Source organism: Arctopsyche grandis, chromosome 1 (genome assembly GCF_051622035.1).
Source record: "Arctopsyche grandis isolate Sample6627 chromosome 1, ASM5162203v2, whole genome shotgun sequence".
Classification (NCBI taxonomy): domain Eukaryota; kingdom Metazoa; phylum Arthropoda; class Insecta; order Trichoptera; family Hydropsychidae; genus Arctopsyche; species Arctopsyche grandis.
In genome coordinates this window covers 30,150,972-30,176,690 of record NC_135355.1, presented here as the reverse complement: position 1 = coordinate 30,176,690, position 25,719 = coordinate 30,150,972, and the positions used below count along the sequence as shown (strand labels likewise).

The following is a 25,719-nucleotide window of genomic DNA, read 5'->3' as shown; positions in this document are numbered from 1 at the left end:
CTTTAACACATACACAGACAGATCAAGCTTAAAGTGAAATGTCTTGAAAATAATTTTCCACCCACACTTTTATTCGGTTGAAATATTATCGCGCAGGACGAGATTCGACATTATTATGCGGAAAATTAATTTTATTCTCGGTTTGTCGGCATTTTAGGTAGGTAGGTAGAAAATACGTAATTTATTGCGTCATTTCCTCGAAGACGACAACGATGAGAATTTATTTATCGGCTCAATGGACGATATCTTATCTGCAGTAAACAATAAAAATACATACACACATATACATACATATGTACATATATAAATATATGTACTATTACGCGAAATAGCAGACACAGTGGCGTATGTGAATATCATCACGTACGCGAATCCGGCAATGAATACGTTAAATGAATAATTTTATCATTTTTGCGGCATTTTGGCCTCTGATCGAAAAAATCAAATTACGACACTTCAGAAAAAAATGTGCAATCATGCAAATATATGTACGCAATTTAAAATTCGCAACGATTGATAAATAATTTTTTTTTTGAATGAGATTGTTAAAAAAAAACTTCGATTAAATGAATATTTGGGCAATGAACTGAAAATTTGAAAAAGAAAAAGAGTTTTTATTTAACATATTTCATGTTTGAACACAGGTTATTACTTTATTAGTTAGTGCCTTCAATCCCGAAAAAAGCAACTGACTTTTGATTCCAAAACTCACTTTGAGAACAGCAATACTAGATTTTGAGATCGCATAAATGATAAAATTGCGCATTTTTGATGCACTAGTGATCTTCGTTTACAGCCATTCAGCATCCACTTCTGATGAAACCTCTCCAACACGATTTCACTCGTTCCTGTTTTGAGTAACGTCATCCATCTCATCCCACACATATTTATAATTTCATCCACCCATCTCCCCAGTCCCCTGTGACTTTCCATGCAACCGTTTACATTCTCTTGGGTACCATTCAAGCACATTTTTCGCTCGCTCTTCATTATATCAACTACCCTTGTCATACTTCACACCCACGAATACCTTTTCTAGTTATGCCAAGCATACAGCGTTTCATACTTGTTTGAGTGGATTGGACTTAATGCATCATTCTGGCGTTCAATGCCCAAGTTTCGCATCTTTACACTATACATAACTGGCATACATGTGTATGTTTTAAGTATTTTATTATTATTTAAGTCAACAAAAAATTACCTTTTTACAAACTTCTCCTTATTAAATTTTAAAACCATAAACAGAATAAGGATAAAATATTGAATCAAAACTGAGCCAAGCTCTCAAATGAAATGTGTCAGGTGACTTTCTTTATTCTGAGGATTTTTTTAGTGAAATGTGATTTATATTTTTTTTCTTATATTTTCTATTAATGCCTTTCAATATTAGTTTTTCTTTTGTCTGCCCAAATGCAACGTCACCGATTATAGCTTAACAGACTATTCAATATATAATGACAAAGAGATACTTTCATAAATATGTATGATATACATTTTTGCGTACTGAGATTACAGATGTGTTTTTTTACTGACATGCATGAATGAAACAAGTGTAGGTATAAAAATTTTTTTTTTTTCATATATGTATAATATACATATACATGTATGCACATATCGAGAACTGGACGTGTCAAATTTTATTTTCAAAACAACCGGAACACCCACTGGTGCTCATGAAACCAGAATAACTCCAAAATTTTACTTTAATGCCATCGACAATACCTACATACCTATATATGTAAATATACCTGGAACAAGCCGGTTTCATAATATAATTCAGGTTTTTTATAGTAAAAATTTTATACAATTAAACAAAATTTGTATTTTGATAAATAAAAAACAACTGCAATCAAGTCAATATTTTTTGTGTGTAATTTTAGTTAAACATAATAATGTCATATCCATAAGTAGAATTATACATATGAACTTATCAATTAAAATACTATGTACATATATATTATATGTATTATACATATATCAGACAATGGCGATAAGCCACGTACTATCAAAATTACAAAAAATATTTTCTTAGTTAAATTTAAACATAAACGTCATTCTTATTTTTATAAATAGTACATATCTTATTTGCGCTTTATGATATTTAATTTAAAATTTTAAAATTTTAAGTAATTTTAAAGCAGATGATATTTCATAAAAATACTTATATAATATATACGTGTTTAACAAGTTATTGTGAATGTACAACTCCATTTTTTTTAGCATGTTGAATTAACAATTTAACAAGTTGACATGATTTATTTCAATCTCAACGTTGGCGCTTTCGTTCGAAACACGCCTGACCTTGACCATAAACGGATATAGGAAAATTTTTTAATGTTTTAATGTTATATCTCGACGTTATTTAAAAACATTTGTACAATGTTACGAAATTCTTTGAATATTTCATACAATATTATTAGTGTCCATTATAATTTTAAAAAAGCTTGTAAAAAATGGCATTTAACATTAAAATTAGAAATTATTATGCATGAAAAGATTCCGACAAATGCAAGAGACGCTCCCAGCCTGCGTGGAGCCAAGCCCAAGTATGCCAGGGCTCTTGAGCATATGGTCATGTAAATTATTTGAAATTAAATATAAATATTTTTACAACTATGTACATATATGTACATTAGTGTTTTTATAGAAAAGCATAACATAGTAGAAAACGTAAATAATTATTTTAATTAATGACGATGTTACTATGAAAATACAACTATAATTACATCAAAAATATCAAAACGTCATTTCGAAATAAATATAAATTTCAACCAGTCAAAATAACTACTTATTTCTGTCAGATAAATTGGACAGCCCTGCCGGATTCGTCGGCCAAGTTTTTTATGCCTAAATTTTATTTCTAGAATCAACTTTTAGATCATGCGACCCACTGTGTGTGGAGATCGATAGAAGATGGTCGTAAGCGACGATTAAATTCAAACGACCTTGAGCTTTAAAATGTTCGCTTTGAAGTATAAAGTAAGATCATAAAAACGTGCTACATGACTACACGTTGACCATTTCGGTTTATTTGTCTCGCCTGTAAAGCGAATTTAAGCCTTAACCATTGCACAAGCGCAAGATAGAATGGATCAAAATTGCTTGCGGCAGAGCAAGGAAAAATATTTCTTCTAAGCGCTCATTCATGAAGGAAATTGCGTACACGAAAGTAGTCTTTGATAGCTCCCCAGCACATAGCCAATAGGATGAAAATAGCTTGGCGTTGGATAAGAATTCCATAGCGGTGCTTGATTATTACAAAAGCCTAAGTATCAAATATAGATCAAACGATTTTGAGCTCTAATCGTATTTATTCCACGTATCGATAGGATCGTTTTTGCTTCAACACTAAATAAAGCAATTAATATTTATGATGGTGTTTCTGAGAATGGCGCTCGACTGCCCACATGTCAAGTTTACTGGCGATGGCAGACAGGCTGACGACGGCGAACAAAAGGCGACTCGTTGAAAGGACAACTAAATATTATTAATTTCAAAACTTGCAAATTTAGAAATACATAATTTTGCAAATTTGTTGTAAATAAAATAATAATCGGCGACTGCCACACGTCAGTGTCATATTTAAATTAATGCACTGTGTTGTGCATCAGCGTTTTAATGATTTCATTTGAAATTTCATTCAGTAAAATGCACAATACCCCGCTTATATGCATTTTAATCACGTAGTACCTTTTGGATCTAAATTGAGGGAAGAGTGTAAATAACAAACAAATACCGCAAGGTTTCGGGTATAAGATAACATATGAATCATCTATTTACGATTAAAAAAATGAAATAATACAGCAAGAAGTTCTCGATAAATTTGGTTCTGTTTAATGTTTATATAAAGAGATATTTTTAGATGGATGTAAAAGTGTTCAAATAATAAAATAATATTTCGTTAAAATGCGAGCGCCAATGGATGACCCAGCGTCAAGGTTGAAAGTAGGTGAGAAACGACAACGACGCTTCGTGTCAGTGATACCAACCTAAATCCAAACAAATCCTATACAGATTGACAGCATCAAAACTATAAATCTTTCGAATCGACAAACACCTACGCGAGACATGTACAAAAAATACATGATACATATTATTGCGAGAGCTGATTACGATTATATATTATTTATCGTAACTTCGTGGACATCACGTGAATCACAATTCACACAATGATACACTGATTTGCATGAAGAAAAATGGTTGCATACACATAATTGTATCACTTGTTTGAATCGAAAATAAGATGCACCAATGAAAATGAAAATGAAATCTGTATTGAATTGGTGGTTGACGTCCTCAAGGAATTATGTTCATCTGCTATGATTTGTTTATAGTTAATTGAATACGTGTGAACAAAACACTCATTTGCCGAGCATAGTTGAACGTTGACGTCAGTGGTAGCAGGTGTTTCTCGGCCTCCGTTTCCGTTGACATAACGCGACACCACTCCTAAGCAACCTTTCTTTGTCTCTTTATCTACATATAATTTTTATTACAGAGATTTTTCTTACAATAAATGCTTTTCTTATGTACTATTTTTGAATTAAATTTAAACTTTTCAACAATTTTATTGAGCATATGAACAATAAGCATAAGAACAATAAACTACATATCTTGGCTCTACACTTTTTTCCCTCCGAAAAAAGTAAAAATTCGACATTTGATATATATATATATATATATATATATATATATATATATATATATATATATATATATATATATATATATATATATATATATATATATATATATATATATATATATATATATATATAAGTAAATAATGCTTTCGTGCTAGAATTAAGCGGACTAAGTTTTTTTTTGCCCACTGAAATTGAGTTTTGTTTTCTTATTTTTTTTATTGATAATAAATTGCATTGTATTACAGAGGACATAACAAGCTGTTTAAACTTTTTTTTTAATTTTATTGGTTATTTCAACAATAGTCTTATTTTTACAAGGTTCATTGAGTATTTATCTTTAATGATAAAGTAAAAACGTTTGTAGGCTATCAGTTGTTAATAAGATGTAGAATCTACATTTAGATACATTGTAGATTGTACTGAAAAATAGTGAAGGGAGAAGCTACATACATATGTATGTACATATTTTTTCAGGAGATGGTACATTTCAGACAGGTATTGAATATTTTGAAAACCAAAAAGTTCACATGTAATTCAATATTTTGCTCCTTACAAAATACATTTCATATTGTCACTTTAGAATTTATACACAGCTGTAAAAATTGAATTTGTGTTTATGAAAATTTTCACAATATTCAATAAAAATTTTTCGGTCAATATACCTTATAATATAAAAAAATAAACTTCCCATTGATTCTATAAGCTATGCTTTACGGATGAAATAGAAAATCTACTTAAGTTTTATGTTAAAATCGCCTATTTATCCTTCTATATTATACATATTTATAAGTTAGCTAGATTTCACATCCAATTTGGATCCGACCCTCAACAGTTATCTGATTTAATCACATATGTATGTATATGCATCGCATTTTATGGTTCTTGTAGGAAATACAACCCAACATAAAGCGTTGAAGGGAATTTAATCAGCGATCTTGTGTATCTCAAGATCAATGATTAAATTTCATGTAATCAACTCGACATTGTGAAAAAGGGTATGGCAAGTGTGATATAAACTAAACTTTGCCTTGATACGACTGTTTTGGGATCACCTCGACCGATGCCGAGACATAATTGTACAGTCAACGAATGGACAAATGCAAATAGCGGGAACGATAACGCTATAGAAGCGTTGGAGACAGAGCGACGCCATATCGGAGGCCCCCAGCCGCCTAGCGCCTCTCTGTCTCCGGCTACCTGGGCCTGTTGCATTATACCTCAGCTCACCTGTTACGGGGAATTCGATGCCTCGGCCAGGTATACCTAACTGAGATAAAGGGATTTGTGTCCGGCGGTCAGGGTTTTCCTAGATTCTCGTCGCATCCTTTGTATTGTCTTTAGAGCCGGTGTCCGTTGGCCCATTGTTCCCTTTTGGGATGTCGGCTCGTTTTCACACTTCGTTTTCTTTATGTTTATTTTTTTTCGGCAATCAGGCCTTCCTAGTATTCGTCAGATCTCGAAACAATCTCAGCTTCGTTTTCTCACATACCTGTTTGCAATTTAGCAAAGCTCAATATTTCATGCTTTTTTTTACAGCAAAATGTCCTGATACAATGTGATTCATATTTGCTTTCGTCACCAAGTGGAACCACTCCACTCGAGCTATTTATTATCTTTTTGGCACATGCGTAATATTAGCGATGAGTATGTGCATTCACGGAAATGATAATTATAAACTATAAATAGACATTTACAAGGTATGATAAGCTAATAACTCTCGAGCAATATCCAGTATTTAATCATCTTTTGGGATTTTTTTCGTTCTGTGTATACGTATGTACATATATAGATACTTATAGAAGTTTCGCCGGAAGTTATACGTTATAACATATTTGTACAATATTTGTTCACTTATCCTTATTCGACGATAGACTATCTTCAAATTGACGCTGCGTATTTAATAAGAAAATACACATGTATATCTAGGTAGATATGCACGTTGAAAATGATCAAACACGTTGTATATATGTATGTATGTATGTAAGTATCGGGAACCAGTTATTCGGTGTGTGGTAGTGTGGTGGTGTGGCGTTAGGCGCCATTTAGCTGGTGGTCAATCTGACAGGTGAACTCGGGCTCGCGCCGCGCCCCACAGTTGTGCATTCCGAAGCTACGAGTGTGTGCGTATGTCGTGTGTCGTGTAACTGTAAGTGAAGGGTGAATATGGTGAATATGGTGAATATGGTGAGCGAGAGTGTGTTAGTGAGTCGGCCGACACTCGACAGCGGCCGGCCATCTTGTCGGCGCCGCCACGTCTGTCGCAATTCAACGGACGTTCGGGTCGCTATGCCGTCTGCCAGCAAATCATATCGTTACTGTTTGTTATTTGCATCTTACCTTGCACAACTCAAATAAAACGAAGGATTTTATTTCAGATTTGAATAATATTTATCATAACCAAAATTATCGATGAGAACTCTCCGTACGATGGATAACTAAATGTGTGGATTGGATTATTAACTATTATTATTAACTAGTATTAAGTATTACGAAAAATGCGACTCCGATTTGGAAAACTCCCCACAATTCAATTCGAGGAATTGGTTAATTTTTATTTTTGTTCACAAAAGTTCTAGAATGGTATCCAAGAGAATGTAAAAGGGTAAAAGGAAGATGAATAAACGAAATTGGGAAAATATGTAGGGTGAGATCAGGGTTGCCCTATTTGAGCGGAACTGTCCCGAATTCAGCAGACAAATCCCAAGTCCTGCATTGCCTCTGAAAATCCCGACTTAACAAAATTTGTATATGTATGTACAAAAATTTGTGAATATAGAAATGGTTTTACAGTTTGACAATAATAAAAAATTTCAATCCATTAAAATCTTGTCCTTAACCCTTTGAATGCTGAGCCCAAATCTGTTGTTTTCGTCCTATGCTCTGACTCGCGTCTAGTCACTTTGACTGTGTGCGTATCTACCTGTACTTTCGAGTACAGCAGGCTATACATGACATATATTTATTCATTATTTTCGTAAAAAAAAATTGTTGCAGGCAGTGCCGGCCTTACACCCAATGGCACCCTCGGGCAATTTTTTCTAAACACCCTTAGAAAAAACTTTCGTCTTTGGCGTTCTAATCTACAATTTTGTATGGCTTTTGGGGCTCTAATTTTAAATTTTAAAGCGCCTTTGGCGCATCGTGCGGCGCCCTAACTTATTTGGCGCTCTAGGGCGCCGCCCGACCCGCCCGCCCCCTAAAACCGGCACTGGTTGCAGGTGAACTTCTGGAAATTTTTTGTTCGTATAATTAGGATTCATTTTTACTTTATCTATGTATGTATGTACGTAGTAACAATAGATGAAGTTTTGTGAACATGCGAAAATTCGAACTCGAGATTTTGACTGATTCGAGCTCAGAATCGATCACTGATCACGTTTTCATGATCTAGAAAAAATGTGTGTTTGTGTCTGTGTATTTTGGGGATTTTTTGAACACCGTTAGTCCTATCAAACTGAAACTTAGTATTGGTTACTAAAATTTTTTTCAACACGACGTAAATTGTTTTCAAATTTTTAAGTTGACCGGAAATGGTACCTGCCCTTATAGGAGTCCTCTTTTTTTTTTTTTAAGTTTTTGGATTCAATTATCTCCCATACCACTAACTGAATCGGACTAAAATTTTTTTACGTATAGTAAAAATAATAATTTTTATAACCTTATATTTTTTAAATATTTTTATCTGAACCGGAAGTAGTACTTTTACTCTAGAGAATCGAGGTTTTTTATGTTTTTCTCAGAAACCTTTTAGTTTATTGAACTGAAATTTCATATATAGAAGTTTAAGCTTAATAACAAGTTATTTATAAAATTTGATAAGCATCCGTAAACCGAAAGTGGCAGTTTACTCTTGTTCGATTTTTCTTCCACTATTATCGACCCCTTAAACATGTGTGCTCGTCACGAAAAAAATCAAGTATAATTCTTGTATTAATATGATGAAAATAAAAAATAATCATTAAATTTTATAAACCGGAAGTAGGATTTTTTCCTCTTAGAAAGGTCAAAAATGTTGTGCCCACTACTCTGTCCACACCCTTGAACATATCAAGCTGAAAATTTATTTTTGTATTTTTTATGTACTAACTTAGTGCTGATAAGGTTTTGGTCAGAATTCGTAAACCGGAAGTAGTATTTTTTTTTAAAACAATATTTCATTATTTTATTTTGTCCTTTTAAATTATGTGGTTCATCTGTATTTGAAGACGGTATGTCTCCGTAGTCCCAAAGTCTTCTTCTTTGCAGTCCATCACCGTCCATACTTCCATCAGCCAGGTTCACACCTCCATCAGCCATGTTCGCATCGTCCTCTTCATTATTGGAAACAATGAGTTCTCTTTGAGCAGACATCTCTCGTGAAGCCCGTTGCTGCAAAGGTCTTTTGTGACATTTAAATTGTCTTTTACATGCCTGTTGCCACACTTCCTTACGATCCCTCATCTCTTGCTCTTTTTTTCTCCTCGGCAGACTCCGTTCTAAGTTAACCTCCATCAAAACACACGGTTTATTAACAAATTTCACAACGGATTCTGTTATGGGGCTACCCAACAGGGCGGCACCCGGGATACTGACTTCTTTTCTTATTTCTTCTTGTATTGGAATACTGACTGGTTCTCTTATTTCTTCTTGTGATTTAGTCATATCTGTTTCACCCGTGTCTAGTCGCACTGAAGAAGCGTCTAAAGTAGTTTGAGACGGCGATGCTGCAGGCTGTGTACCATTTGACATCTTTGGTGTTTCACCGGCCCCACTTGAATCAGAGTCAATGGGCTCTGCTTGAGCAAGCATTTCTCGTTCTTCAAAGACGAGCTCTTCGTCATCCCACTGGAACTCTTCTATCAGCTTCTGCTTAAGGATAGTCCATGATCTAATTATCCCTTCTGAATCCAGGAACATTCTCGCTGTTCCTACGCAATATACTCTCCCGTAGACCAGTTGCTGCAGGGGCGTCCAGTGGAAGAACTTCGCAAATTCTTCCATGTGCTCAATCCACTGGCTGATTGGCACACCGCCGATCCCCTTAAACCGTGGCGCGTAAGTCTCGAATTTGTCTCTGTCAAAATATGGCACTTCGTCTTCTTCTTCCTCTTCATCCTCGTCGTCATCATCTTCGTCTAAGTCCGCGAACCTCTGCATCTCCACGACAGTTAGCCGACGTACAACTGACGCTGACAATGGCGTTATCGTCTTGGATATCATCATTGTTGTGTGGCGTGTTCGCTGTCGTGACGTCACCCACGTCACGGGCTTCGCCTTTATGCTCATACGCGTTCTCGTCATCGCGCGCGCGTCCTTAACCTCAACTGTCAAAACTCCGCGTCGTCGTCTGACCGCACCTGGCTGTCACTGGAATGTCTTCAGGCATCCCGGACAAAGCCCCCAAATATAGGATCCGGATGTGAAGGATTCCAAGTGAAACGCAGATTAAGTCAGAACTATGTATTTATTAACACATATCTTCGGGCTTGTTCTCCAACAAGTGACCATAACAGCACGCATCCGGTCTCTCCCATGCATACCACACACACTTTATCCCATCTTGACCAACCATACCTACGGCTCGTTTAAAAATCATTCCTACATATATATAATGAAAAAAACGGGAATAGGATTGAGTGGCATGCAACGCAATAATTTCAAATGTGTTCCTCGCTATATAGTCACTAAATCTTATTAACTATTGGGATTTATCAGCCGAGTTTCGAAGCCCTTTAAGCATCCGCATATTCTAATATTGCTCTATAACAGTTTGGTTCGCAGTAATATGGAGTATGCTTCAGTTATATGGTCTCCTTATTACCAAACTCACATAGATCATTTAGAGACAATTCAGAAGTGTTTTCTGCGCCATTTATCACATAAGACTGGTCTTGTTACCATCTTATAATGACAGACTCGCTTTTTTCAAGATCGCAAGTTTGTCTGAGCTCAGAAGGGTCTCTGATTAATTAATTTTATACAAGATTGCTAATGGTATCCTTGACATATCTGTGTTTAACGATATTAATTTTAACGTTAATGCCTGATTCACCAGATGTAAAAATCTTTTTTATCCACCAATTTGTCGTAATAACACTTCTTTTAATAGTGCAATTGCACGTATATGCCGTCTTTATCAGGCCTGGGCAAACCGCATGCGGAGTATTTTGGTACAGCCCGCGAGCAAAATTCAAAATCAGTTTACTTTTTCTGATCTAAAAAATTTTTGTTGATTTGTTAAATGGTTTATCGTTTCTGACATAATATATAATTCAAATTTGGGCCAAACTAGACGGCAAACTAGAATATAAACTTTAATAAGCAATTATCATCAATAGTCACCGGATCCTGAGGGGGCCGTGTATTGTTCAAAGGTTGTAAATGCATTGTTAAAGGTTTGCTGAACAATGGATAGCACTTTGACTATCCTACCTCTAATCATCAATATTAGAATCGATCACATGGTACTCGATAGCTCTCGACGAAAGTAATGATCGAAAAGATACCACAGTTATTCATTTTCATACGCAGATGTAACTCTAAATTTGAAATTATTGAAGAGTTTTTGTCATCGGAATCACTTAAAGATCAAAAAACAGGAGGTGATATTTGCTGTATGAGAAAAAGAGAGATAATTTCATATCTAATCTATCTCTAATCTATAATTTGGAAAGAGACTTTGTATGTATGTAAGTATCCTTGGTCGTCGTCGTCGTCGTCGTCCGTAGATCGGTGACGTCATCGAACACGTGATTCGATTTTTTTTTTCGATCCATGGGCGCCGATTTGTTTTTTTCGTTTCAATGGATTCACCCCCGCGGGGGCGCAAGGCGAGTAGCTTCATGGGGCCCCGCCAGAGGCGCCACAAGGGGCGCAGCCCCGTGAGGCCCCGAAGGGGGCCCGGAGGGCGCAGCTTTATGGGGCACAGCCTTATCGGTCGCAGCCTTATGGGGCGCAACCTTATGGGGCGCAGTCTTATGGGGCGCAGCCTTATGGGGTGCTGTTTTATGGGGCGCAGCCTTAGGGGCGCAGCCTTATGGGGCGCCGCCTTATGGAGCTTAGCCGCATGGGGCCCCAAAGGGGGCGCAGCCTCATTGGGCCCCAAAGGGGGCGCAGCCTCATGGGGCGCAGGGGGGCGCCGCCTCATGGGGCGCCGCCTTATGGGGCGCCGCCTTATGGGGCGCAGCCTTATGGGGCGCTGTCTTATGGGGCGCAGCCTTATGGGGCGCCGCCTTATGGGGCGCCGCCTTATGGGGCGCCGCCTTATGGAGCTTAGCCGCATGGGGCCTCATGGGGCGCAAGGGGGCGCAGCCTCGTGGGCCCCATGGGGCCCCAAAAGGCGGCCTTATGAGGCGAACCCACTGATTTTTTAAAAAAAAATTTTTGATTTTTTTTTTTTTGATATTTTTTGATTTATTTTTTATTTTTTTTTAAATTTTTTTTTTTTAATTTTTAATTTTTTTTTTTTTAATTAAATTAGCTTAGCCATGTTTAAGCGGTTTATATTATAGACACTGAGCGAAGCCGGGTAATACAGCTAGTATATTATATATACATAGTCCCCGTTTCTTGCACCCTTTTTTTTTGATCTTTCGATTTTCGATCTTTGCCTTCCAATATTTGCGTTTTCGGGCATATCACTTTCGGTCCCGCGAGATAGACTCGTGTGCCAATTTAAAATAAATATTTATTGTAAAATATAGACATAATTTATTGATCTCTCGTAACTGAAAAGTCGCGATGATTGAAACGAAGCCGTAAAAAATCGTTTCCCAAAATCGGCGTTTCGTTTCCCAGAGTCGGGAGCGGTAACTATGTAAAGGCTTGAATGAATGCGGCGGCAAAGCGTAACGACGAGCCGTTTCGAGTATACTCGGCGCGGCGCGGGTGCAGCTCTCATGTGGACGCGAACGAGCGAGTAGCGTTCGGCGGCGCTCGGCTATTTCCGGCCGAGAGGGAGCGAGGTGTGGGTGCGGGTGTGGGTGTTGCGGCGCGAGCGTGAGTGCGAGCGAGCGCGAATGTGTACGAGTGTTTGCGAGTGCAAGTGCGAGTGTGTGCAGCCGACGGCGTGTCTGGTGAGGTCGGCCGCGGCTGGCGACACCCTGTCTGCCGCGACGGGCGCCGTTGCCGTTCATGCGCGTGTCTCGCGCTCGCGCACCTCGCTCGCACCCGCACCCGCATCTCGTCCACACTCCACACTCCACACTACAGACGCTCGCGCTCGCTCGCACGGCTTCTTCATTTTCACATCCTCGAGAAGCAGTCGCCGTCGCCGCACCGCGCCTCGAACGCTCGCTCCGAATCGTCGCAATTTCCAACAAAATACGCACGTCGAAAAGTAGACTAGGCAACGTGGCATCTAAACTCGTTTCACAAACGGATGTCAGCGTCTAGTCGGAGCGAGGGACGACGTCCCGTTTCGCTTCGCGCTACCGAAAGAGCGAGACGGAGATAAGACGAGCGACGTTTCCTCCCCCCCCTTTCCCCGCAGTCCCCGCGTCCCCTCCGCTTTGCGAGTCGAGGCGAGATGACGGCGCTCGCGTTTAGTCATAAGCCGGCGGCGCGCCTGATCGTACGTGTCGTGCGCTGAATTACGCCTCGAGAGGAGACATGGCCAACGGATTCGACGCCGTGGCCAAGAGGGGCGCCGCTTGCGGAGGCGCCCACGATGCTAAACTGGGCTCCAGACGCATCTTCGCGCCGCAGTTCAAGCTGCAGGTGCTGCACTCGTACCGCAACGACTCGGACTGCCGTGGCAACCAGCGGGCCACCGCGCGCAAATACGGCATCCACCGCAGGCAGATCCAGAAGTGGCTGCAGGCAGAACCCGCGCTCCGGGGCGCCCTTTCCAGGAGGAGCCCCGTCGCCTCCGCCCCCGCACCCGCGCCTCCGCCCCCGCCCGCCTGCTCGCCTCCGCCCCCCCGAGCGGCCTCCCCGCCGGGGCCCGTGGACCTGTCCGTGCGGAGACTCCTCTCTGCGCCCCCGACACCAACGAGTCCCCCCACACCAACGGAGCCTCGGCCGGTGACTCCGATAGCGGCCTGGGACCTCTCTTACAAGCCCGCCACCACGACCACGACCACGACCGCTCTCTACTACCCCAAGTTCGGCTACGAGCTGGAAGCCCCGCCGCCTCCGCCCCCGGCTCCGGTCAAGTCGTTCCGGCTCTTCAGGCCGTATCTGCCCGAAGACAACTTCGAAGAAGTGGAAGCGACTCCGCCCCCGACGACGACCCGGCTGGCGCCTCCGCCCCCGCCCACCCTCGCCCCCAGCCCCAGCCCCAGCCCCCTCTCGCTGTCCCCTATGCTATCGGCCTTCGACCAGGTGGCGCCGCGCGCCTACTGCGTGGACTTCAGGATGTCGGCGATGGCCATGAGGGAAGTCCACCGATGGGATTGCCTGGAGGTGCAGGCGGTCGCTTCGGCCAGTTGAGGCGAAACGCCTGGCGCCGCCCGGGGACGAGATCGCGCCCCCGCCTGACCACTGTGATTTACCGTAGCCTCTTTTCTGAAGAATGTTCACTTCATGAATATATATGATATGTAATACATACGCGTACGCCTTCTCTCGACGACTCGTCTATATTATAAAATATATATACATATGTCTATGTATCTTAGCGTTAAGTTATTTATGTGCATTACGTGCGAACGCGAATGCTAGTTTGGATGTGTGGATGTGTGTGTGTGCGTGTGGTGGACGTGAATGTGAACGCGCAGTGGCGACGATCATCGCAGACTGCGCGGCGCCGCTTTTCGACGCATTCCAGACTATGGCCGACTTTGCGCAAATACTTAAAACTGCATTCGAAACAAATGATTCGTCTCGAATTTGGATTTATTCATTTTTTTTTTTTCAAATTAAATCAATCGATCGGTGAGGCGCAAATCGATTAAAATCATTATTAATTCACGATCGATTTTAAAAAGTGATCATGTTTACTATTTTGTTGATATTTGTGCAAATGTCATCTTTGTCGCCGTTGCGTATTCGGCGTTCGTTGTACGCTTCGAGATCTGTTCGGGTGTTTGTTTACGTTGAAAGCGCGCATCTCGCATTGCCATATTTTTACGATAATACGTACCGATGTAAAGTTGGCGGATGCGTGGTTTTTTAATTTATTAGTTTAGTCTTTAGGGTAACTTGTCCACCGCTGAGGTTAATGTGCCTTTAATGATCATGTGCCAACATTATTTTCTATGTACATATCCACTATTGTCTAATTATATTATATACATTTATATATATACAACATAATTATTATTATATTGAATACTGATAAATTGGAGAGATGAGAAAAACAATAACAATGTACATATCCTCTTTTGTATAATCGTAGGGCAGCTTAGCGATCTTATATTATAATCATATTAATTATTTGTTTATAATGTGTATTTTTTATATAAAAATTTATAAATATATATTATATTATATATTATATATATAAAAACAAGAGAATAAATGATTCACGTTTTATAAATACGTTGTTTTTACTTTGTCTATCGATTCCAGTTGGAAAACATGTTGCGCAAAAAAATTTTACACAAATTATCCTCTATTTGAAACTTCATTTTCTACTTATTTACAATACAAATTCTAAATCTGCCAAAATTTAATTTACTGTCAATTATTGTTGTGTTCTCGTACTTATTCATATAGTGACACGATTAAAAGCAATGTATGTATGTACATACTCTCGATTACCCGGCGTAATGATGAAAAATAAGGATAACATGTACAAACAGTGCTGAACAGATGCTGTTTAAGGTCATATTTTTTTACATTATAACTAGGTAAATGGGTTATTGAGTATTGGGAATGAGAAATATTACCGAATATCTTAAAATATAAAAAAAAAATAGATTGGATTGGCCTAAAATGAAATTTACCCAATTTCAATTAGCATTGCAATTATTTTTTTTTTTCTATTTTATTTAATCCCTGAGAACGAGGTCCTGGTGTAGTTGCACCACTTGCACCATTGATGATACGCCACTGCAAATGACCCCTTTAATGGCCGACAATCACGAGAGATAATTTGTCGTTGGGTGGCGTTAGAGCTGGTGATTTTTTCAAATTAAAAATAAAGCACATGTTGATTGAATTTTCTACTCAACAACCACGTTTGACAAAATACTTTTTCAAATTTCGTATTTCAAAAATTAACCGACTTTCAGGTCAAATACGCCTTTTATTCGAAGGCAAAAAATAAATGAATATGTCAAAATCTACAAAAGTATTATTAAAATATGAACAGGGTTTATGAAGAAAAGCGTTATAAAATTGAACCGTCTTTATTTCTGTATAGGTAGATGTTTAATTCGAAAGGTTTTCTCTCTTTATTATATTTAAATGAATAAAAAACTCCAAATTAAATAAACCTCCGATTATGATTGTAAAACAACCAAATATCGATGTCTGAAAATATTTACCCGATAAGTAATGTGCATTTCATCAGAATATGATAAATTATATTTCGGTTTGTTCTTTGTCGATTAAACGAGGATTAGAATATGATTGAAATGTTTGAATGATTTTTAAATCCTTATATTTATGTCACTATCTTGAGATTTAAAAAAATATCAAATATACATAAATACATATAATAAAGTAAAAATCATCAATTTAGCAAAGCACGGTCGACGAAGGTCGCCGAATCACGTGCTTTGACATTTCTTTCAAACTGACCGAGCGGCGGCCATTTTGTAAAAAAAAATTGAAATTTAGTGCATCACGGATTGAGATGTAAAAACGTTCAATACGTCAGTTGGCTGTACTGAGTTTCAGGTGTTCGAGGTCATCTTGAGTGGCGTGATCGTGATGCATCGTCAGTCGTCACGCCACGCAATATCCATATCAGTACAGCGCTTTACAGTTTCAGACGTAACCTGAAAGCTCGTCCAACTGTCAACAGCCATATTGCAATTCAAACGAATTTTAATCACCGCCAAATACATTCACACTCTTCATATCGTTCCTCAATTCTTTATCCAGATAAAACGGCATATTTTGATGTAATTCAATACCAAAATGGGTAATGCGCTGATAAAATTTTTAACGCAAGTCTTCACAATGATTCTAACCTGTCGCAACTTGAGCTAAAATTTAATTACATATGTATAGCCGACTTGATAGCGAATTTGATACCCTTTGAACTGTAAAAATATAAAAAACGCGAAAGAGGCCTGTCTTACTTCGATCGATATGTTTGACCATCGAGTATTTTTTAAAATATATTTTTTTGTATTTATATCGGATCATTTTCAGCTTAAATCAATTTACTCGGATATTCATTTGTTTACCATTATTATTCATCGTGCTTTTAAAGCTGCATAATTTTCAATGCTAATTACTAATAATTAAGCTTTTTATAGATTACCCTCTTCTTTTTTTTAAATTATATCTACGAACATATGTACATTAAACGAAAAATGTGCTTAGAAAATTATTTTGTTATGCGTATCTGTGCCAAAATCGCTTAGATTAAGAGTATAAGTTATTTTAAATTTGTTACGATACACATGCATATATTATTGGTAGAATAATAGATATTCCTACATTGAAAATTAAAAAAATAATTGTAATAATAAAAAATGGGAAACGAGTGAGAGATTTAAGATCAAATCCAAATATTCTTAAATAAATACATAATTTTCTTTATTTAATACATGTTGAATAGTGATTAAATCAAATCATTCCGAATGGTGAAGTCTCGTTTGATCCAGCATTGAATGTTTCCGTTCTATTGAAAACCGGCTTGAATGAACTCGCAAATAGCAACAAGGGGAGGGTAGATTTTAAAAGGGGTCCCAAACCGCCACGCGCTCACCTGACTCTTTTGTGCGATTCAACGCAGTTTTTTATGTTTATTATTGTTTGAGTAAAGAGAGGGAGGCGACCCTCGAGGCGCCTGTTTGTCCCTGCCAACGAGAGAATTATGGAAATGAGCCTGGGTCACAATTAGCGCAATAGAATAGTGAAAGATAGCGTTAACGAGTGCAAGTGGTCACGCTCGAGTTTATCGGTAAGTGGGCATATTGCAATAGGATAGCTGCGATGACCGATGAGATGTGAGCAGCAGCAGAGTGAAGTCGGAGTCGTGGAGAGTTGAGTTGAGTCGAGTAGCGGACAAACGGCTAATTAACGAGACGAGTATCGGACATGGCCGAACGCGACCGCTCCTAGACCGAACGGCGCCGTGGGCCAGATGTTGGCTGTCGGATTGTTGGCTCTTTGACTGTTGCTATTGCTGATGAGTGATGACGATTCGAGTTGTGTGATTGACTGATTAATTATTACAGAGCGGCGGTCAGGTTTCCGCCATAAAATAACAATAGATCTCTCCATTGTCCGAGAAAGCAGGAGAGCAAAATAAAAAATGGTTGACAATAGAAATTGACAATAGTGAACCATTTTTTAGCCGTCGAGTAACCTGACCGCCGTCCTTTACTGATTATAATTGTACAAATGGGCATGGTATGGCGGCTGTTGGCTGTTGGCGCCCAAGCTTTTCAATCTTTTGCGCGTGACGCACCCACCTCATCTGGGTCGTCACAATACACATCACCGGCTTATCTCGCAAACTGCGAATCAACACATGACTAAATCTAAATGCAAAGACAAAACTAAAATAATGGATATGCTCAACCTATGACTTTATCTACTGTATATTTGAGGAATAAAAAAATTCCCTGAATGAAATCATGATTTAGCGCAAATGCAAGGAAACTCACATATTTTAGATTTCCAGTAAAATAAAAAAATAAGACTTAAGCTTGATTTTATTTATCGCAATAAAGATTACAAGTATAAAATATCAAGAAAATACAAAAATTGAAAAGCCCAAAATAAAATAATAAAACATTGTTTTACGGAAAGCTATTATTACTGGTTTTCGGATTCCAACCAAAACCTTATCGACTTTGAGATATTACATAAAGAATATAAATACAAATTTTCAGCTCGATACATTCAGTGGTTTGGAAAAATCATATTGTAACAATATTAAAAATTAAAAATTTTAGACTTGCGAGGAAAGATCGATGGAAATCAACTCCTTAACGGACACCTAGCGTCAATTATTAATATCATTCAATTACACTGTTCGACAAATGAGATTGATAACTGACTTACCTCGATAAAATAGTCGAAATATGATTTTTGTAAGTGGAATTTTATTTAATTCTCATATAAAGATAATTTAATATATTATCTCTATTAATTCAATTAAGATTCGTGTAAATACTAGTAAGAGATTTTTGCTCGCAATTTTACCGATTTAAAGTTCTGCACACTTCCAATTAACCCTTTTAAATGAAAACAAAAAATAGTGTAGTCAGAACACTATCCCAATAAACATGTTTCAATAGAAAAAACTCAATATAAATTAATAGTGGGAAAAATCTCAAGTGAAAATACGTAATTTTGACTTTTGATTTGAACTGGACGACTACTTAGAGATATTTGAAAGCTGAAAAGTACTACAAATGGAAGATAAAATACCCGACGATAGATATTCCCGACCCGACCCCCGACAAAATATTCATTTTGAACAGGAAATTCACATATTTTGAGACATCGACCGAACAACACCAAGATATAGAAAAATCGCGCGATTTAAAAAACACATATATCTCCGAATCTCGAGCCAATCAACACTTTTTATTACCAGATTCGTATTTATTGGGCATAGATCTATAAGAAAAGTCATATCTCGTCTGTGAACCATTTTTCGTGTCGAACAGTGTTATTAAATCTTAAAAACGATTTTATTATCAATTCCTTTCTTTTTTTTATCATGTTTTCTTTTTCTTTGTGTATTTTTTCTTTTTTGTGTAAAATTTTTTTGTCAAATAAAATAAAATAAAATAAAACTACCAGTTGACATATCAACGCGCAGAACACTAATATGTATGTATGTACATATATAGATAATACAAATTAGTTTGATACAAATAATTCTTTGTATATTTTTGTTACAAATTAGTTTGATACAAATAATTCTTTGTATATTTTTGTTACAAATTAGTTTGATACAAATAATTCTTTGTATATTTTTGTTACAAATAATTCTTTGATACGCAAACTATTTGATTTCAATACAAAGAAAGATAAAAAATACTGGATAAATTATTATGTAGTATGTACTTGATTACGTAGAAAATATCCAGTGGCGTCGCTAGGGGTGGTGTCACATAAAAACTATTTTTTATTAATTAAAAAATAGTTTTAATTTGTTAATTGTTATGACTTACGAGAGAAACGCGCCAAAAGAGAAGCTAAGTGCACACGTTGTTCCTAGATTGTGTCTCCGTCAGTCTGAATCAGTTAACCTTTTTACCTTTAGGTACATACACTTATTTCTCAGGAATTCGAACAAAAGCCAATTATGGCTCATATTTGATGCTATATCGCGGTAGCTGTATAGGTACAGAAAGCTGTATATATACAGAAATTGCAATGAGGCGTGTATCCGCTCGAGGACCGTCATACAACGAATATGTCGAATTAGCGATTTTCAATTTGAATGATTTGGTGTCACCATAAATGGTTCGGTGATTACTAAAGAGCGGACCAACTTTGCGCCGTTCATTGTTCATTCATTGTTTGTCGTGCTTTGTTAATTTTTATGATGAACCTTTTTTTATGCTCTCTAGCTTTGTAGTTTGCCCTGTTTCCTGGAAAATAGACCCAAAAAGCCCCGTTTCCTGGAAAAAGAACGCCTCCGATCCTACCTCTAGTGATTACAACCCAAATGAAAATCACTCGCGCGGTGTCCTGTCGCACGAGAATTCCCGTACAGAAAACTGCCCATATATTGCTTAAAACTGTCCAAATCTCGTATAAAAAAGCATTTGTTGAGCAATATTTTGGCAGTTTTCCTGTGCGACGAATTTTCGTGCGACAGGAAACCGCGCGAGCGATTTTCGTAGCGGCGGTTATCCGGGTAGCGATTCACATTTGGGATGTAACCCATTTACCACCATATATATGTATGTATCTAATATATAATTTGGAAAGAGACTTTGTATGTACATATGTATGTATGTACATATGTATCCAGTGGTGTCACCCTAATGGTTTCCATGGGTTTCCGGAAACCCGTTGTTAAAAATCAAAAGTTTCCGGATACCCGTTATTTAATCTAAAAATTCATATAAATTTTGTCAAAAATTATACAAATCTTGAAAATTTATTGAACTTTCATGTAATAGTGACTTGGTCGAAAAAAAAATGTATATATTGTATATATTTTCAAAATAAATTAGGAAACCCGTTGTTCCAAAATAGAGGTATATATCCTTTGTTCGTTGGGTCGTAAATCCGTGACGTCATCGAACAAATAATTCGATTTTTTTCGAGTTCGAAGGATTCGAAGTCCCCGCAGGGGGCGCCACCAGGAAAAATATATTTTTATATAAAAATAATATATTTTTTTTATTGTATTGTTATTTTTTATTTCTTTTTCTTTCACCTGGTATATGTGAAAATTTTATAATGTTTTTTTTTTAACAATTATTATTTTTTGTTAAAAATTTGTTTATATTACAAATACTGAGCGAAGCCGGGTAATACAGCTAGTATATTATCTATATATTATTTATATGAACGATGGGATTGCACTATTCTCCCTATCGTCTGAAATAAAAAAGTTATTATTTTTGTTGCTATACAGTGGCGCAACCAGGATTCACAGAAATTGTTACAGAGCCGCAAGTTGAACAGGTAAAAATATTAATTTTGAAAAATTTATTAATATTTAAATAATAAAAATTTTTTTCTTTCTTAATTTTAAGGCTTTCGAACTACATATTTTAATTGTGGTTATTTGGAAAAAATTCTATTATTGATTTTTATTTATTTAAGGGGAGGGGGGGGGAGCAGAGGAGTCTTAGCACCATCTTAGGTACGCTACTGACTACACAGACATTGTAAAATTCGCTTTTGCAAATATAAATCATATGATTGTATCCAAAATTTCAGTAGTAGAAAAGTTTGAGTTTGTTGGTGGGACTTTGAAGTACATATTTCTGGTAAACGGAAATGATGATATTTTGATAAAGACGAATCAGTATCTCAAGGTCGAATTTCAAAATGCGATTGCATTATTTTGATGGATTATAGACATTTAAAAAGATAAAAATAATAAAATGGTATTTATTATACTAAATAAAACATATTTCTATTATGATTCATTCAAAATGTCGAGAAAAAACAATATGAATAGTTCAAACATTATATATTTAAATATTTTTATGGCATGAATTATTTTTAATTTAAAATTAATGTGATCTCCTTAGTTAATCGAAATAAATTTGCAGTTCTTCATTCCAAATTATTGTTTCTCTACTTGACGTTATATTATTATTCTTAATAATATGGACTGCTGCTAATTATTTTTTATAATCAATCTATTTGCAAATCTATTTTTTTATAATCAATCTATTTGAAGAGATTTGCAGTCAAAATGAAGTTATTTATCATTGATAAGTTGAAATATACATTAAATTATACATGTACATTTAATTATGATGATAATATTATAAACAATGTTGAGGCGACTGATACATTTGTTTGCTTATGATTCTTATTTTTGTAGTACGCATTTCATCTGTTATCAATTTCGTTATTATGTATTTTTCAGAACAAATGATTATTATTATTTTATTGACACAGATTAAATTTTTGATAAAATCAATAAAACATTCATACTATTAAAACAAATGAAATCAAAATTTGATATATAATTTTTTTATTTAATTGTGCAGACAGTATTTGTAAATTATTTTTAAAACATATGTATATACATACAATTTTATAAAAAAGCTTTTCTATTGAAAATTAATGTTCGTAGCAATTTTATTATTGTAATTTTGGTTTGTAGCGACAATTATAATACTATTACTTTTAACAAAATATCCACACAACCTAAGCCGAAATATCATTGTTATGATTTTTAAACTTTTCAAGTAATCAAGTCAATGACTTCAATTTCATCCGATGAACTATCGTTATCCATTTCGAGCAATGTCTCTACTGGTGTACTTTAACATGCAGTCTATAAAGATTATGATCGGCAACTATTATGATTAATTTTATTCATACAAAGTACATTTTGGAATGATTCATTCGGAATTGAGAAACGCACATACAAGTACAAAATAATTTTCAATTTAAATTATTAAAATTACATCTAATTAAACAATATAAGTTTTGTTCTGAATTATGTACATATATGTACTTACAAGCTATCTTTTCTTCGGCCGCTTAGTAACTTTATTATTGTATGTATTAAAGGTGCATATTGATTTAGCTTAATAGTTAATGTGAAAATCTTTTGTAGAATTGACATGTTCCATTACAGAAATCGATTATGTTTAAATATGTACACGATACAAAAGCTGCATAAATGCTTATTAGATAGATGACAATGAGGCAATGGCACCATGAAGTTAATTCAGATACATCATACATCAAAAGTAGCAGCATAAAAATTATAAACACAGATAAGCTAAATAGAAAACGTCAGTGTTTTGTGTTTGTTTATCTTTGGGAATAGCATGATAATCAAAAGTGAGTTTTGGACAAATTATACTAGTGTACTTGGTTGGATACAAATACTGTTATAAATATGTATACATTATGAATATAACATGCTCACTTTTGGCTGATATCTTTTTTTTTATATATTTTTCCCTGATAAATTATAATATTCAATTTCACAATAAAATTATAAAAATATATATAGTATATATTTTTTGTTTATTTAATCTTGTTGTTAACTTATATAATGTTTGCTTGAGAGTTAATAATAGAGGATTTCAGGATTATAGTCCCATATGTAATATGTTCCCTTTCATTTATTATCAGATATGGCCACTATGTGTACAGTGAGCCATTGTAATTGGCTCTGTCTATCATGATAGTGTATTGACAATACTTCAAATGGACATATCTGAATCAATCTAAACAACATTGATCAAAAAGAAAAATAATAATATTGTTCGAGCACTTCTCTCGACGTATTCAACAAACACACAAGTGAAGAAAATTATCTGGATAACTTAGATGCTCTGACATCCACTGAAGTGGAGTATCCGGAGGTATAGTAATTCCATGAGTTCTCACCCGAACTGAAATCATACAAATAAAAATATTAATACATCAATCCATTCATTTAAACAGTTTTCTTCCATGGATGACTTAGATAATTCAAAAAATTACTAGATATAATAAATACAATACAATACTAGATTTTGAGTGAAAGACTGCAAAAGCCAAAAGTCTGTAAAAATTGATTTCGCATATTGATTTCGATATATTTTCACGGAATACTAGTTTTCCTCGGAATATATGTATGTACATAGTTTGAGTAACCCTTTATTAAAACAATCAATATTAAATTACACTACCTTCAGTTCTATCAGGATATATTTCAGCCAGCATATCGGCAAGAGTCGCTCTAGCACCGGTACTGGTCACTGGTTTAATTAGTCTTTGTAGCACTGGACCCGGTCCTGTACCACCAATGCCTTCTTCAGAATACAGTCTAATTGGAACGTGTTTGAAATGCTCTTGTTCGCCTGTTGGTTCCATTAATCTTCTGTTCACAGCCCAAAATTGATCAAATTTGTCTGTAATACAAAAAAAGTCGTAAAAAATACTATATAATGGTTATTTTGTGGAATCAGTGATTGAAAATACCATTTTGTAAGCCGAGCCATAATTGATTGTGATCTTTTTTTTGCATTCCGGATATAACTTGACCTCGGTGTTTCAATACATCGGCTTCTTTAATGCTAGACATAAAATGAGATTCAACTACTTCTCTGAAAAAAAAAAAATTTAAAAGTTATTTTTACATTAAATTACCTATTTTTGACGATCATGTAGAAAGAGAAAATAATGGTTATTTTTGTAAAATTATGAAAATTAAGATAGTAAAATTTAGCTAGCTATTGAAGAACAACTTACTTATTTGGGCACCTTATGATTACATCTTCAGGAAATTTGTCAAAATGAACTGTCAATGTCCACGGGAGCTGCAGATCATTAGAAGCGTATAAGTCATACAACACTCCGATGGGATAATGCCATTTGAGAGGCTGACCATTGAATTCCAACCACATTTCGTTATCGGACTTTTCCTGTGATACGAATCTCATGAAATGTTTTTTAATCTGGAAGCAAAAACATAACAAAAATTAATTCATTACAGTTGATTAGTATTCTTCTTCAGAAAGGATACAAGCTCTTCTTTTTCCATTTTATAATTTAAAACATAAATTTTCTATAAGACGCACCGAAACAAACTGAACTTTTTGATGATCATCGATAGAAAGTGCTGTAGTTTTAATAAAAATGTGCATACATCGATGATTCTTCATCATTTTTCGACATCAGAGCTAACTTACTTGATATGTGTGACCAATATGTTTGCCTAAATCAAGGTTGAAATCATGTACAAATTTATATATTTGAAGAGCTTCTTCTTTTCACACACAGAATATATTAATATTACGAATTGAATTTTACCATCTGAGGATGACTCAGTAAATGTTAAAATAAGAGTATGTTCCAAATTATTCGCAACGAGTTAGAATACGCAAACGCTAGTAGAAAATGAGAGATCATTAGTTAACCTTGTCTGTGACAATGGGTAAGTATGTAAGTCTAGGGACGATGAGATAGCATGGCTCCGGTTGGTTTAGTCCTGGCGCTTCTTCAGGACTGAGGTAACAGCAGACAGGCACACGCCCTGACCATATTTCACGAAGTACTTCGCGATCAGCTGACATCTTGTCACAACTCACAACACGCTCCCCTGAATCACCACTGACACAAGAACGTTTGACACTTCTTTTAATACCATTAATATCGACCATGTACGAATTATTTTATTTGTGGTAAATTAGAAAGCACAACTTTATTCATTTTAGATGGTTCATAGTATTCAATCACTCGAAGTGATAAAATAAAATTTGGTGGAGGTTTTTTACGGTAACATTGATATTGCTAAATATTAATTGAGAGCAAAAATTGTGGTCCAGTATAAGCTCGATACAAATATTATTTTAGTAGACTTATGCAGTTC

At 36.1% G+C, this 25,719-nt stretch overlaps 1 protein-coding gene across 1 annotated transcript; it reads right to left on the bottom strand.

Moving 5' to 3' along the window:
• Positions 1-23,370: 23,370 nt before the first annotated feature.
• On the bottom strand, positions 23,371-25,465 carry Atg5 (autophagy protein 5). Its single transcript, XM_077426849.1, has 5 exons — positions 25,268-25,465; positions 24,600-24,805; positions 24,330-24,454; positions 24,038-24,259; positions 23,371-23,758 (listed from the first exon to the last, which is right to left on the bottom strand). Exons 1-5 carry the CDS (start codon positions 25,421-25,423, stop codon positions 23,652-23,654), a joined length of 816 nt encoding a protein of 271 aa, XP_077282975.1. The 5' UTR covers positions 25,424-25,465; the 3' UTR covers positions 23,371-23,651.
• Positions 25,466-25,719: the final 254 nt, after the last annotated feature.